This window comes from Ochotona princeps, chromosome 24, assembly GCF_030435755.1.
Source record: "Ochotona princeps isolate mOchPri1 chromosome 24, mOchPri1.hap1, whole genome shotgun sequence".
NCBI classification, from domain to species: domain Eukaryota; kingdom Metazoa; phylum Chordata; class Mammalia; order Lagomorpha; family Ochotonidae; genus Ochotona; species Ochotona princeps.
Window position 1 is genome coordinate 19,735,541 of NC_080855.1, and position 14,596 is coordinate 19,750,136.

At 45.0% G+C, this 14,596-nt stretch overlaps 1 protein-coding gene across 4 annotated transcripts; it reads left to right on the top strand.

Moving 5' to 3' along the window:
- The first annotated feature begins 410 nt into the window (after positions 1-410).
- Positions 411-12,315, top strand: LDAF1 (lipid droplet assembly factor 1). 4 transcript variants are annotated; one of them, XM_058680616.1, is made up of 5 exons: positions 411-572; positions 2,584-2,786; positions 9,034-9,202; positions 9,642-9,780; positions 11,672-12,002. In XM_058680616.1, the coding sequence occupies exons 2-5, from the start codon at positions 2,691-2,693 to the stop codon at positions 11,718-11,720; spliced, it is 453 nt and encodes a 150-aa protein (XP_058536599.1). In that variant the 5' UTR covers positions 411-572; positions 2,584-2,690; the 3' UTR covers positions 11,721-12,002. The 4 variants fall into 4 exon arrangements, with proteins under 4 accessions (XP_058536599.1, XP_004587155.2, XP_058536600.1 ...); XM_004587098.3 differs by lacking the exon at positions 11,672-12,002 and adding an exon at positions 12,009-12,315 and having other exon boundaries at positions 415-572; XM_058680617.1 differs by having other exon boundaries at positions 415-572; positions 11,617-12,002.
- The last annotated feature ends 2,281 nt before the right edge of the window (positions 12,316-14,596 follow it).

The window sequence follows — 14,596 nt, forward strand, 5'->3', positions numbered from 1 at the left end:
TGTCACTTTACGCTTTTAAAAATAAATAAATAAATAAAAAATGGAGAAGACTAACCAAACCCATTTCCAGAGCTCTGTAACTCATCACTTGAGAAGGAAAGACTAAAGACTTCCAGTCAAGGTGGTACCTCATCATGTGCGCCGGGAGCTCCAGAGTCGCTTCCAGAACAGCTGCCTGCGGGTATTTAGGAGGGGAAGCCCTAAGTTTCCTCGAAAACCCATTCTCAGCGGCCACTCGTCTCTGAGGTGGTCCGAGCACCCTCACTCCAAGCTCAAAGCGCAGGAGGCGGCGCTCTTGGAGCCTCGGTTTCCTCAGCCGTAAACTTCTCCGGGACGCCTTGAGGCAAACCCCCAGCTCGGAACAAGAACCGGCGCGCCTCGCAAAGACCCGGGACGCCGCCGCGCAGCAGCCCGCGCCCACCTTCCGGGGTGCGAGCCAGGGCGGAGCCGAGGGCGGTGCGCGCGCCGAGGGGCGGGGACGCGGCTAATGTTCTTCCTCCTTCTCTTCCCGCCTCCCGCCTCCTTTCGCTCCCCCTACAGGCGTGGTAGGGGCAGCCGGGCCGAGGGACCAGGTGAGCGTTTGAAGCTCGGGGGGCCGTGGGCTCCAGGGTGCTCCCGGCTGCAGAGACCCTCTGGCTCGCGGGGGGCACTCGTGGAGGGGCGCGGGGGGCGGCGGCTCTTGCGTGTGGACGGGGCCCTGGGGTAGCAGCACCACGGGGCATCTCTTGTCCAGTCAGTCTACCGGCGGAGCAAGCAGAGTGCGTGCCAGCCGCCCTCCGCTTCATACACACTCCCGCTCCTAGTTTGGTGAAAGAGTGGTCAGCCCCACGCTGTCCTCCTCCCCTCGAGACCCTGCGCCTTCTTTGAGAAGCCTGGTGGGGATGGCGTCAAGTCGAACCTGCTCCTGAGTTGTAGTGAAAATGGGTGCCGTCTTCCCTCAGCGAACCGCTGCCGAGGGGGAAGCTGCAAGTGCAAAAGGCTCGAATTACTCTCAGAGGCTCTGTTTCTCGGCTTCCGTGGCTCCTCAGACACGGCGCCCAGATCCACATCCTCTTCCTCCTCCCGTGGATGCCCTCCACTCTCGGTCTCTGAAGACTAAGATAAAAGGGGCCCAAATGGGAAAGGGGAGTGGCCAGGGTGGGCTCTAGGGGCCCTTCCCCCAACCAAAGATGCGACCCGCCCCTCTTCCCTCTCCTTTGGCTGCAGCGTTCCATGGTAGCCGTTTGCCCCGGAGGCTGGGGTCTCCAGAGCCGAGTGGTGCTTTGAAGCCTTGGAAATTGCTAGGGCTGGCGTGGCAAGTCGCGGAGAAGGCCTCTGACCTCCTCCAAAGACTGCATGGTGCCCTGGGAGGCCCCTGCCACGAGCGGATGACAGGACGAGGGGTCTGGGAGGTGGTGGCCAGGTAGATGCACCTGACAGCATGTGTGCTGGTAGCATTCCCCCCACGCTCGCCTCTTTCAGACTCCCCAAACCGGTCTGGATGGGCCACTTGGGTTTTCCCAGGGCAAAGGAGACTGGCAAGGAAATTGGGCGTGTTTCTGCAGGCGTGAGATTAGGGGAACAATCCCATATACTAGGTCTAGGCCAGCAGCGACCTAGCTGGAGCCCTTAAAATGTGCTTTTATTAGCCTGCCAGACCGTGTAGTTATTAGTTGTGAAATCTCCCCCTTTGTAACTCACCACATTAGCATGTAGGATGGTCAGGATGGTCAGTACATGTGAGGATCTCAGTTAATTTTGGCCACTGTGACAGAATCCGGAAGGCATTTGTGTTACAGGTCAGATCAATTCTAAGTGAGGAATGGAAACAATATCTAATGTGTTTGTTGTTCTGGGAACCATAAAATAAACATGATTTTTTGGCATAAATACATGGATCAAAAAACTATTTTGCCATTTGCCTTTATTAAAAATCAATAAAATTTACAAGAAATTGGGACAAATCCAGAAATTCCAGGCTCTTCCATCACAGAAGATAACGGTCTCAAGGTCTTTTCCCCAAAGGCACTGGTCTTGTTACTGGTAAATAGAGATCAATTTAGGACATGGTGTGGTTGGGAGCCAACCTGTACAGTATGGGTAGTAAGCAATGAAGAGAAGTGGACCAGAATCATTGGATCATTGTCTTCCTAGGAAGGCCTTTTTTTCTTTTCTTTTTCAAAAAGCAGTGTGACTTGAAATAGTATGCTCAGCTTTCTTGGCTTTCTTTTTGTAACACATTGGAATATTTTTATATTATTTTTCAAAAATGTATCGTGGACGTAATTTTATTGACTGAATTTACCATGATGTAGCCAATTTGTTACTGCACTTCACTGAGCTTCTTCCCCAGGTTTTGCTGGTTGTTACAAACAGGAATGTATTGTGTCTTCTTTGGCTACATTCTTATAGACCTGTTTGATTATTTCCTTCAGGTTTCTAGAAAATAAATTGTTGGGTTCAAAGTGTATGCAATTTGTAATTTCAATAACTGTTTCCAAGTTACTCTCCATCTGTATGCCCTCCCTCAGGGTGTGAGAAGTTCTTGTTGAACCACTTGGGTGGAGATCTTTGATGGTTAAATAACTTCGTTGTTTTCTTCAGTGACAGAAAGCAGCGGAGCGGCATGAGGGATTGGACTGTGCACTCTGCTGGAGAATTTTCTGAGAGGAAACTTATTCCTCAGAAAGACATTTGAAGTAAGCTTCAGGATGGTGAAAAAAGAGCCCCCGAGTATCTCAAAGGACTTAGAAGAGTTACAGAGGAAGCTGTCTTTGCTGGCGGAGTCCATCAAGAATAACTCAAAGGTCAGTGTCCAGTCATCATATATAATGGAAAATCCCCCAACTAACATGAATATAAGCAAGATAGGAAGTAACTTCTTTCCCAAGTAGAAGAAATTTGAAGGTATGTCAGCAATCTTTTTGACTCACCTATCTTACCCTAAGTGGTAACTTTCAAATTCATTGTCCAAGATTGCTGAAACATCAGCCATTGTATTCATATTCCAGGAAGTAAGAATGAATGAGTAAAAAAAAAAAATGAAGCAGTAGAGGAAAAAATATTTGCCAGCTACCTCCAATTTAAGGAGACTTCCTAACATAACTGTTTTTCTGATTACATCCCTCATTGGCCAAAAGTGTTGAATGACCACTGGCATAGGCAAATGAAGTTCTTTAGCTGAGGCTAGTCTCGTTCTTTGCCGCTGAAAGCATCCTTTCCTTGTCTTGCTGTAAATTTTAGCTTACTTGTTACATTGAACACCATAACTCTGGTGTTCCACTAGAAATCACAGACATGATGTGCACTGTATATGTCTTAAAATTTGCAGAGAGCCACATGTAACATGTGAGAAGAAGCAGGGGGAATTAATTTTAATAATGTTTTAGTCAAGCTACCATATCCAAAATGTCATTTCAACTTGTAGTCATTGTAAAAAAAAATAATGGGGAAAAAACCCTTTGGGATATTTTACATTCTTTTTTTGGTACTCTTTGAAATCCATTGTATGTTTTGCACTACCAGTATATTTTAGTACAAACTAGCCACTTTTCAGATACCCAGTAGCTTGTCTTGTCAGTTTACAGCTGGACTTAAGTTAGTGTTTTCTGCCTTCTGGCCAATTTATCTGTGTAATTTCCTCTATCTGCATTTCAGTATTTTGTCTGCAGGAAAAATGGGTTTCAGAGGTAGTACTACTAACATTCGATGTCTGTTTTTCTAGACTTTTTTTTTTCTTTTGCTATGTGATATACCCATGAAAGTGCATTTATATATATAACAATATGAACTGTTAATGTGATGTGGTTTTGTTCTGGACAGCACTAAAGTCTACTCCAGATTACTCTACAATCCAGAGTAATCAACTCTCCGGAGACCTCCTCTGGGCTCACTCCAGAACCCATTTGGCACTCTCTGTGGGTTTACCAACCTATTTTTAGATTGTACATGTAGCTTTTTAGTCAGCTGGCTGAGGTTCAAAAGTTAGCTTATTAGGCAAGGTCCCTGAGCCCTTTTCATAAGAGTTGATTTTTCAGTCCTTGTAGTAGTTACCTTCTATAAAGTCACTGCAAGAAGCAAATCTCCAATCCCATTTCCCAGATGGAAACATCAGATTTAGTCCTTGGCCATCCCTCAATCAGCCTTATTGTATGTGCATTTCTGTTTAAGGATTCCTTGGCGTGTGTTTGTGGCCATCACCATAGAGCTTGGGACTGACAGCACTTTGAGTTGTGCCTGGAACAAAGTTTGTCTGGCATGTGTACTTTCTCCGTGGAGCACATCACAGCCTGAGGCTCAGTAACACTAGGACACTGCCCCCATTATTTCAATTGGGGATGAGTGAAACAATGAAGCAAAAGCACAAAAATGTGCAAAATGCAGCACCAAATTGACCGTGGCAAGGACATTTGTTTAATGAACTGAAGCCAAATCTCAGATTGTCACCTTGTTTGATCTCAATTAGGAATGTACATGTTAAATGACTCACTTTTTTTCTTGCTGCCTTAATACATGTCTTATGATCTAGAAATGCCACACATATTAATTTGGGAATTAGAGATCAGTTTAGCAAGTTGGTACATTCACAAATATGAGCTTCAGGAATAAATGGGATGTGTTATATCCATTAATAATTGTTAACAATTGACTGAGCACCTTTCTACATGCCAAATGGTGTACTGGGCATTCCTGACATCTGAAGTGCCTGCCTGTGATAATATTCACACCTACCTCCTTAGGTGGGAATTTCAAAGCACATGAACCTTAGTGTGTCCTCACACCTTCGTTTCAGATCCCCAGCCATGTTCATTGGAATAGATTTTGGGCTAGAAAACCAGTAGGCCAGCCAACTCTCAGAATGATAGAATGATCAGTTGTATTAACACCTCATGTTCCTTAGATATTCCTAAGGTAGAACATTCAAAATATTTTAGGACCTGGAGCAATAGCCTAGTGGCTAAATCCTCACCTTGCGTATGCCAGGATCCCATATGGGTGCTGGTTCTGTGTCCTGGCTGCTCCACTTCCTATCCAGCTCCCTGTTTGTGACCTGGGAAGCAGTAGAGGATAGCCCAAGGCCTTGAGACCCTGCACCTGTAAGGGAGACTCAGAAAAAGCTCCTGGCTCATAGCTTTGGATCAGCTCAGCTCCAGCCATTGTGGGCAGTTGGGGAATGAACCAGCAGATGGAAGATCTTTCTATTAGTATGGTGCATCAGGTTGGCATACCCTAATTTACCTGTGTCTGGAAAAATCAGATGTATGTTCTCTGGTCTGCAGATGACAACAGGTGGATTTCCAGGTGGAGCATATGAAACAGTCCCATCATCTCTTTCACGTAGCCTCTGAAACTTGTCCAAGTCTTAAATATATCTTTTAAAGATTTATTTTTTACTTGCTTGAAAGAGCTGCAGAGAGAGACAGAGAGACAGAGAAAGAGAATTATTTTTTATATGTTCACTCACAAGAGGCTGTAATGAACAGGGCTGGGCCAGGTTGGAGCCAGGAGGCAGCAACTTCTTTTGGATTTCCCACGTGTGTGCAGGGGCCCAACCACTTGGACTGTCTTCTGCTGCTTTCCCAAGCTCATTAGCAGGGAGCTGGATTGTAAGCAGAACAGTTGGATCTCAAAACAGCACCCATGCGGGATTGCTGGCATCATAAGAGCAGGCTTACTGTGCTATACCACAATGCCATCCCTCCTCCCCTCTCTGCCCAGTCTCAGTTGACTTACTTTTGGACTGAGGGAGACATGCTCAAAATAGATCAAGAAATACAAACATAAGGAAACCTAGGACTTTTTGGAAATGCAAGGCTGAGTTTGAAACCCACGGTAGGAAGTAAAGCTGGCCATGGCTTAAGAGAAGGAATTGAAGCAGGATCTGGTAGGTGAATGGAGTCAGAGGTATTCTTAACATGCCTTCTCTTGGCTGTCTGGCTTCATTCACACTGTTGTTTCTCTTGTGCATCTGCTTTGCTTTCCTGTCTCTGCAATCTGGCGTCTCTGATGTTTCCACTCACATGGCTCTGTTGATATGAGCATGACTCAGAGGCCTACCCCTACCATGGGGAAGGGAGGAGAGATGGAGCATGGGCTGGGCAGGTAAACACCAACGATGTCTCCTGGTGTGCATTATCTGTGACAAAATAGTTTTGTCTACTGCAGACCTCTTCTGCCACAAAGGATGGTTTTGAACATATCCCCATCACCTCTGTGCCACCCCTGAATCCCATGCTAGAGGGCTCCAGAGACTGTAATCTGGGAGAAGCCATCCTGCAGCACCTTTGACTTGTCTGTGAGCAGTGGCTGTAAATGATTCTCAACTCCTCGTTCCCCCTCAGGTTCCAGGGAACAGAATCACTGACCGTCTTATGCATTGTGACACCTGAGCGTATGTCCAGCTTCTGTGTAGAGGTAGAGGCTTCATATCCACTGATACTGTCTCCATTGTCCATCCTTTGGGTCCTCTCCAAGGAGGACTTGTGGTTTACAAATCAACCATCTTTGACCTTGGACAGATCAAGTCTGGCTCTGGCTCGTTGAACTTGCTCCTCCTCTTTTCCAAAATAAGCAATGCCAGGCTCATAAACCTGTAGTGAGGATTATGTATGCTGCTTTGTGAGAAAGGCTTGTAACACAGAGCCAGGCACATGACGTCTGACCTGCATTTCTGGGTTCTTCAGTGAGGCTCTGTGTCAGGAAAGCCTAGGCTGGGAAACCTGTGGCTGTTTCCAAGATAGGCACTGAAAATTACAGAGTGTTCCCGAAAAATAAGCCCTCCCGCTTCCTCCCATTGTGTCCCAGCTCTGTCGCCATGAGAATGGAAAGCTAATTACAATGTTCTGGATTTAACTAACGTTAAGTTGTTCTTCCTTACCTGTCTCACAGCACTGTGAGCAGAAATACATGAGGAAGTACATGGAAAGCCCTTGAACCAGTGCTGAGCACTTGAGTGTTTAATGAATGCTCTCTGTTTTTGTTGGACATGGCTGAAATGTGTCTTCCCCTGACGTGTGGCGGGCCAGCCGAGTGAGGTGATGTTTGTTGTCTGGGAAAAGACAGTTGTCCAGTTTACCTGTCTGCACCTTAAAATGGTCCCTGCATGCTGAAGAATTGTCAATTTTGGAGTTGTGGAGCTAACAAGAGGCTTAAGAACAAAAATAGATTCCTAAAAGACTGTGTGTGGAAGAAAAATCTTGCCTTTACTAGCAGATTCCTAATGTGAAATTTCCTTATGAAAAGCATTTTTCTTTAGTTGTTATGCTTTCATTTCACATCTCCCCATCCTCTTCATCTCTGCACCACCCTAAGTTTGTCATTCCTATATCTATCTATGTGTATCTGTCCATCTATTCACCTGCTATGTATCTGTGTATATTGTTTATACACTTCCAACACCTCTCAACTGGGATGTCATTTTCCATTGGAAATACTTTCTCTGTTCAGATTTTATAAAATTTTCGGTTGAAAAGAGTAGATTTGTATACTCAGCCTTTTTGAAATGTGCTTTAAAAATTGTCCAATGACTGAATCAAGGATCAGTTCCAAAACTTAAAATTGCTGGAAAATCCAGGCATTATTCAGACAAGCAATGTCTCAGGGCTGCATGGCCATATGTGGCCACAGTGCTGCGCAATGCACGTGTAAATCCTTAGGCCTGCCACTCTCAGTGGCCCATCTTGCCCATCTTGCCACACAGTTTGCATTACCGTGTCCTTCCCTTACCTGGAATACCCACTGACTCCCTCCCCTTGTGCTGTCTGGGGCTCTTTTGATTGTAAAAGTAAGAACAGTTCAGTATGCCTGTTATACAGGAAATAGGCATGGAACAGAACTGACCAGTACTCAGGACAACCTGGAGCAGCTTGAGGAGCCGTCCTGTGTCCTGTGTGGCCACCACCACATCCACTCTGCCCTCTTACCAGCCAGTCTCAGTTGGTATGATCTCCTTAGGTAGTGAAAATGGAGTGTCCAAGCTGGGCAGCCCCAGCTTCAGCATCATACCTAATACACTCACCTCTGGCTGTGGAAATGAAACAGCAAAATGTAGGTGACGTTCTGTCACAGTAGAGTATTGGTGGCAGTGTAGCCAGTGGGCTTTATGCCATTTTGTGGCCTGGCAGGAGGTGAGGTTTGTCATGCTTTCAGAGATCCTCCTAGGAGGCAGAGAAGAAGTCCCAAGTCAGATGGCTGTGGCTTCTGTTAACCCAGGGTGAGCCTTGTGCTTTGGCTGCCATCACCATGAGCCACAGAATTTTCCTGTTTTCAGCTTGTCCTGAAATTCACATCACTTGAATCATCTTGGATGAACACCGGTTTCTAGGAAGCAAATGTGTTCAGCAATGACACCTGTGATTGTTGTATGTCTTCGTTTTGGCTGCTGGTCTATAAGGCATTAAGGAATAAGAAGTAGGAAATATCAGTTTTGAAGGAAGAGGGTTCTGGAATGCCAGAAACTGTCAAGGGAACAAGGTTCAGAATGTTGCTGCTGAGGGGAGAGAAGGCATGGGGCCTAGAAGGATGTCCATGATACAAGTGGCAGCTTAAATCCACTGTGCCACAACGCTGGTCCCTTCTTCATTCTTAAACTAGTGCATGTAACAGGTCAGCTGGGATCAGCTAAATCAGGGTCGGTAGGTCTAGGGCAGAGCCAGAGCTTCTGCATTTCCAACAAGTGATGCGGAGTCGTGAAGACTTAAGTTCTTTGTGCCTCCTTGACTTCAACTGTGAAAAGCTCTGCTGTGTAGTAGAAGGCAAATTGTTTGTTTCATCACTGCACATGTGTACTGTGAAGAGGGCCATGTTGAGTAGGAATCTGATCTGTTTTTGTTTTTTTCTTCACAAGGCTTGAGGTTAGTAACTTGGCTCTCAGATCTACCCTGTCCACACTGGCTTAAATAGCTGCCTCAGTTGACTCAAGTTTTGGGAGGCGTCTGCTAGAGACTAGCCTTCCACCTTGATGACTTCTTTGTGCTGCCTGCAGTTGGAGTGGGTGCTTTCAACCTGGGATTCAGGCATAGCACTCAATCTGGTCTCTTTATCCTTTGCCCACAGGTGGTGTCCTTCATGAAGTCTCCAGTGGCTCAGTACTTGGACAGACATCCTTTCCTGACCCTCACCTTGCTAGTATTCATTGTTATGTCAGCCCTTCCTGTTGGGTTCTTCCTCTTCTTCGTGGTGTTGACCTTCTTAGCTGCTCTTGTGGGAGTCATATTACTGGAAGGTATGCTGCTTGGTTACTTACCTGTTTGAAAAATGACTCAGTTGGGAGGACAGTATTTATTGGGCATCTGCCACTCTTGTCAAAGCTTTTTGTTCTTATCAAAAGTCACACAAGACAGTCTGTCAGGGTAGTTAACACTGGACCCTGGAGTCTGTTAGAATTTTACGTCCACTGGCATGTCTTTTGGACAAGTCATTTATCAGATTTGACAGGTAATAAAAATTATCAAAACACCCAGTATGATACAATGTAGGGATGGTGGGACTGGCGGAAGCTGAAGGGCCAGGCAGTTGTTAACAATGCAAATGCCCACTGGCGTGGTGAAATCTCCTCACTAAAGAACATAAGAGCATTATCATTGTCGTAGACACATTATTCTGGGTCTACCACTTTTCAGCTTGCTATAAATGAATGCTTCTTCTGCTATGTTCTGTCTTAGGACTGGTCATCTCTGTGGGTGGCCTCTCACTGCTCTGTGTCCTCTGTGGCTTGGGCTTCGTGTCGCTCATTGTGTCAGGGGCAGCCATAATGTCCTACGTGGTGATTTCCAGCCTCATCGGGTTCTGGTTTTCTCCCAGGTAAATATATGTCAATGGAATGCTTTATCATAATTTTCAAATTATGTATTTTGTCTGTTTGTAAAACAGTGAAACGAATAGACTAGAGATCTCCTGTCCACCACTTTCTTCCCTAAATGCCCAACCAGAGCTGGCCCAGGCTCAAGTTGGGAGCCAGAAACTAGGTATCCTACATAATTAGCAGGGACCCGAGAACTTGGTGTTACTTGCTGCCTTCTTGGGCATATGTAAATAAGAAGCTGGAGTCCAGAGCAGAGCAAGGTTTCGAACCAAGGCACTCTGATAAAAGAGACGCAGGCATTTTAAGTAGCATTTTTGCCATTATGCCAAATGCCTACCCCATGGGGGAGTTTTCACTGATAATCCCCTAAGCCTCCCCCTCTCCACAATGTCTTGAAGCAAAATTGTAAGTGGTAGATATTTCTGATAGTTCATAATGTCAGACATTAAATGGGAATTTACAGGGACTATCAAGCAAACTATTGCTGTCATCATCTGTCACACACACACAACTCATTTCATAGTCATAGCGATTCCATGAAGTAATTATTATTGATTCCTTCAGGAAGATGGCCTTTTAACTTCCACAAGTCAACTTAACGTGTTTTTAGTATGGCTACTATAGAGAAAAATATGAGGGTTCTTTAAGAAATTAAAAACAGAACTACCATAGGACCCCACAATCCCACTACTGGGGAGATATCTATATCCAAAAGAAATTAAATCATATTATCAAAGAGGCATCTACACTCCTGTATTTATTCTGGCTCTATTCATAATAGCCAAGTGACGGAATCAATGTGTCTATCAGTATATAAATGGACAAAGAAAATGTGTATACATACAATGAAACAGCATTCATGCGTAAAAATGGATGAGATTCTATTATTTATGACTACATGGATAAATCTTGAGAACCTTATGTTTCATGAAATATCCTGGGCACATAAAGACACGTATTGCATGATCTCACTCATTTATGGTGTCTGACAAAGACAATCTTAAACAAATAGAGAACAGAATAATGTTCACCAGAGACTGGAAACTAGGATGGAGTGGAAGAAAGTTGGTCAATGTAGAAAGTTAGTTTAGATGGAAGAAATGTAATCTGATGTTTAAATGTCTGGATCACTATAGCGAAGAGTCTTCAAAGTTTCAGAGAACATGTATTATGAAAAAAAAATGTGTGTAAATATTTTTAAACTATTTTTTGCACAGAAATAAATAGTAGCCTAAATAGGAATTTACCATTACTACCTAACGGAAAGTTGATGACAGCCCAGGTGGATGCATGTCTGTCCAAGGCACCTTGAGCCTCTCTGTGTTTCCACCCTTGACCCATTATTTTTTCCCCTCATGGCGGTAAGATAGCTGCTGTAACCCCAAGTGCCCCAGTGTCCCAGGCCGGCTGAAGAGGGGGATTGGGGGGCAGAAAGGAGTGCTTGCTAACTGAATCAGCTCCTTTTTACTGGCATGTGAAGTCTTCCCTAGCAAAACACCCCACTCTCCCACAGCATACTTCATCGGTTAGGACTTTGGCAGAGGAAGCTCTAGGCTGGGAGTGTTCAGCTTACACGTCTTCCCTACAGACTCACAAGGAGAAAATCCCTGCTTATGTGTCCCAGCTGGCCAGACTCCAGTGTGTGCTGTTGTTTGTCACAATGGGATGTGTCAGTGGTAGCAAAACTCAAGTTTAGGGAAAATCCATAGATCCAGTTAAGTTCCTGTTCATAGCACTGCCTTCCTTCCCTCTCACGGCCTCCTGAAATCTACAGTCACAGGGACTAAGACAGAAGTGTTTTTCTTCCTTTACCTTCCGCCTCCCTTCCACTGGAGCTGTCAACAACCGATCTGAAGATAGGGACCTGAGTCCCAATCTGCCGTTTTCCAGTGGTGTGACCTGGAACAAACCACTAAACTTCTTCCTGTTGGCAAAATGAAGCTACTTCTCGCTCTGCTTTCTCATTGGGTTGTGAAGATACTAATGACTGTGGAAACACAAAATATCCATATCAGAACAGGGGGAATGAGCCATAAGCCTGTTCCTAACCCAGTCATTTTAACCTTCTGTGGCCTCAGTTCCCTCATCTGTAACATTGGTGTTACCCCCCAAAATACTGTGGTTGCAAGAAGCAGCTGGAAACAAAGCCACAAAGAATGTTGTACATTCAGCTCTGTCTGCTCTCAAGAGGCCCCAGAGCTAACCGTCTCCTCTTGTTGCTAAACAGACCCCCGGCACAGAAAAACCCCAGGGGCAACTGCCAGCTGGCTATGAAGTCTGTGGACTTGAAGGGAGTCTACCAGGAGTGACCGACTGGATAGAACCAGAGCTCTCTTTCCAAACATCTCAGGAAAGCTGTTGGATCGTGCTTACTCCAAGGGATCATGACTCAGAGAAGCTATCAGGGTGGTCACACATGCCTCAGATGTGTCCTCTGGCTTTTCCACTTGGTGTTTGTAGGATCCTGCAACGGCCCAGTTTGGCCTGTGTGGTCTGCCATCTGCCACTCAAGTATGTGGCCTTGACTTTGACAAGGATCTGGGCCAAGAGTCAGAGCCTTGGGGCTTATGTCCACAGACTCACAAGAAGACAACAGAGGATTGCTTTTGTGTTTGGAAATGCGGAAGCTGTTTATTTTTTGTCACTTGGTTTAAAACATTTAAAACAAGAGGTAGAGGGTAATTCAAAACAGAGCAAGCTCTTCTGCCCTGTTCACTTTTGATTAAGAAAACATCGCACCTTTTGGAAATAATAGCCTCTCATAGCTGGAAAATAGAGCCCAAACTTAGCTTTGTGGCCAAGAATCTAGAAATCTTAAAGTCCTGGTTTCCACGGTTACTGTTACATACTCAATCCTGTTCATCTTTTATATATTTGCCCTTGATACTTTTGCATTGTTTTTAAGAACATCTATTAAGACATTTATTTTAAAAAATGGTTAAGGGACTGCAAAGTAAAAAAATAAAGCATACTATGAAATTTGTACTTCAGTGGTTTTGTTTACTGTGACATTTCATTAACTATTTGGATGGTTTACTGTCTCTCCTCCCTTCCCTCAGCCACACACAGCCTGCCTGCCTGCTTATTGGTTCTCTGTCAGTTCTGTGGGAGATCGTGGATGACAATAGATTTTAAGCTGGTAGTGACAAAACTCAAAGTTGATTTTAAAAGGTATTCGTGGAATACAAATAGTGAAAGGAGGGATTTATTTCACCCAACCCAAAAGCCAAGGGTAGCCTGTCAGGCACTGATGGATTCAGATGTTCAAGTGATATCTGTAGGTATTTCTCATCCTTGCTTCTCCCCACACGAACTGCTTTCTCAGATTCACCCACAAGAGGTCCCAGCTCTAGTTACAATGTACTGGGCAAGAAAACTGCTATTTCCCCATAGTACATAGAAATAAAGGCTTTAATTTACACACACATTTATTGTCTCACAGTTTCTGTTTTAGGAGCCCAGGCACAGCCTGATGGGGCCCTTTGTCAGGCCATAACTACAGTGTTGGCCAGAGTGAGCCTTTAGGAAAGGATCCTCATCCAAACTTACACTCTTAAAAGCAACACCCAGTTCCTTGCTTGTGGCAGGACTGAGCCCTCAGTTCCTTGATGTAACCCCTCGATAGGTGGCCGTTCACAGTGCAGCTCTTTTCATCTGCAAAGGCTTAAAAGGAGAAAGTTTCTTAGAGTTTCTTATCACATTCTTAGGTAATAACTACGTGTAGTCATTCACATCCCATTGCTTTTTCTGTATTCTGGTTAGAAGCAGATGGTTAGAACCATCTGTACTTAATAGGGTCCAGAAATCACCCAGTGACATGCCAAACATAGATGGTGTCACTGGTCCTACCCTAGAGTCTACCCACTCCAGCAGGTGCACAATATATATGTATCTAAGAAGAATCAGGGTGGCAAATATTTGTGAGAGACCACTTCAGCTACAGTGATCAGGAATTTCTCTCTGAACCAAAAAAAATGACAAGTTGGTACTATGCCAAGCACTGGAAAGCAGGTTTTCCTGGCACTGGGCACAGCAGACTGATGTCCCAGAGACTGGCAGGAACTTAACATGTGTTCACTGTCCTGCAGCGATAGACTTGGTTCATGGAGCCCATAATTATACACGGGGACTGCTGACTGATGGTCCATAGCCAGAGGTTTTAACAGTATCAAGATTTTTTTTAAAAACTGAGGGTCAGGTAGGCATGAGGTAGGAGGAGGGCTTGAGGAATTTACATATAAACAGCAAGAGGTAGTTGACTTGAGGCTAAGGGAGTTCCCATACCTCTGTCTTGATTTGTTATCTAAACCTAAGGTAACAGGTTTAGATTATGGAGTTCCTGCCCTGTGTATTTCTATTTTAACCGCTCCTGGAGTGTTCCCAACAGGATTGCAGAAGGCCTTGGCTTCACACTGACCAGGATTTCCACTGTCCTTTTTAATCAGTTGTTTTCCTGCAGAGCTAATAAATTGTTCTCCTGCAAACATGGTTGACAATGTTGGGACTGGCAGGTTAAGCCACCACCTACAACTGTCAACATCCTATCTGGGTGTCAGTTCATGTCCTAGCTGCCTGGGAAGGCAACAGAAGATGGCCCAATTATTTGGGCCCCTATGTCCCAGGTGGAAGGCCCAAATGGAGTTCCTGCTTCCTGCCTGCAGCCTGGCCAGCTCTGACTGTTGAGGTCACTTGGGAAGTGAATCACTGGTTGGAAAATTCTCTCTGTCCTTCTCTCCTTTTTCAAAAAAAGAGAAACAGTATACAGCTTGGCCTGATGAGGAAATGTTAAGTGGAACAGAGAGAGGAGCTCCCCAC

Coding starts and splice junctions, on each gene's coding strand:
- LDAF1 (XM_004587098.3), top strand. CDS start 2,691: ATGGTGAAAAAAGAGCCCCCGAGTATCTCAAAGGACTTAGAAGAGTTA. Junction 2,787..9,033: donor CCATCAAGAATAACTCAAAG/GTCAGTGTCCAG, acceptor CTTTGCCCACAG/GTGGTGTCCTTCATGAAGTC. Junction 9,203..9,641: donor GGGAGTCATATTACTGGAAG/GTATGCTGCTTG, acceptor GTTCTGTCTTAG/GACTGGTCATCTCTGTGGGT.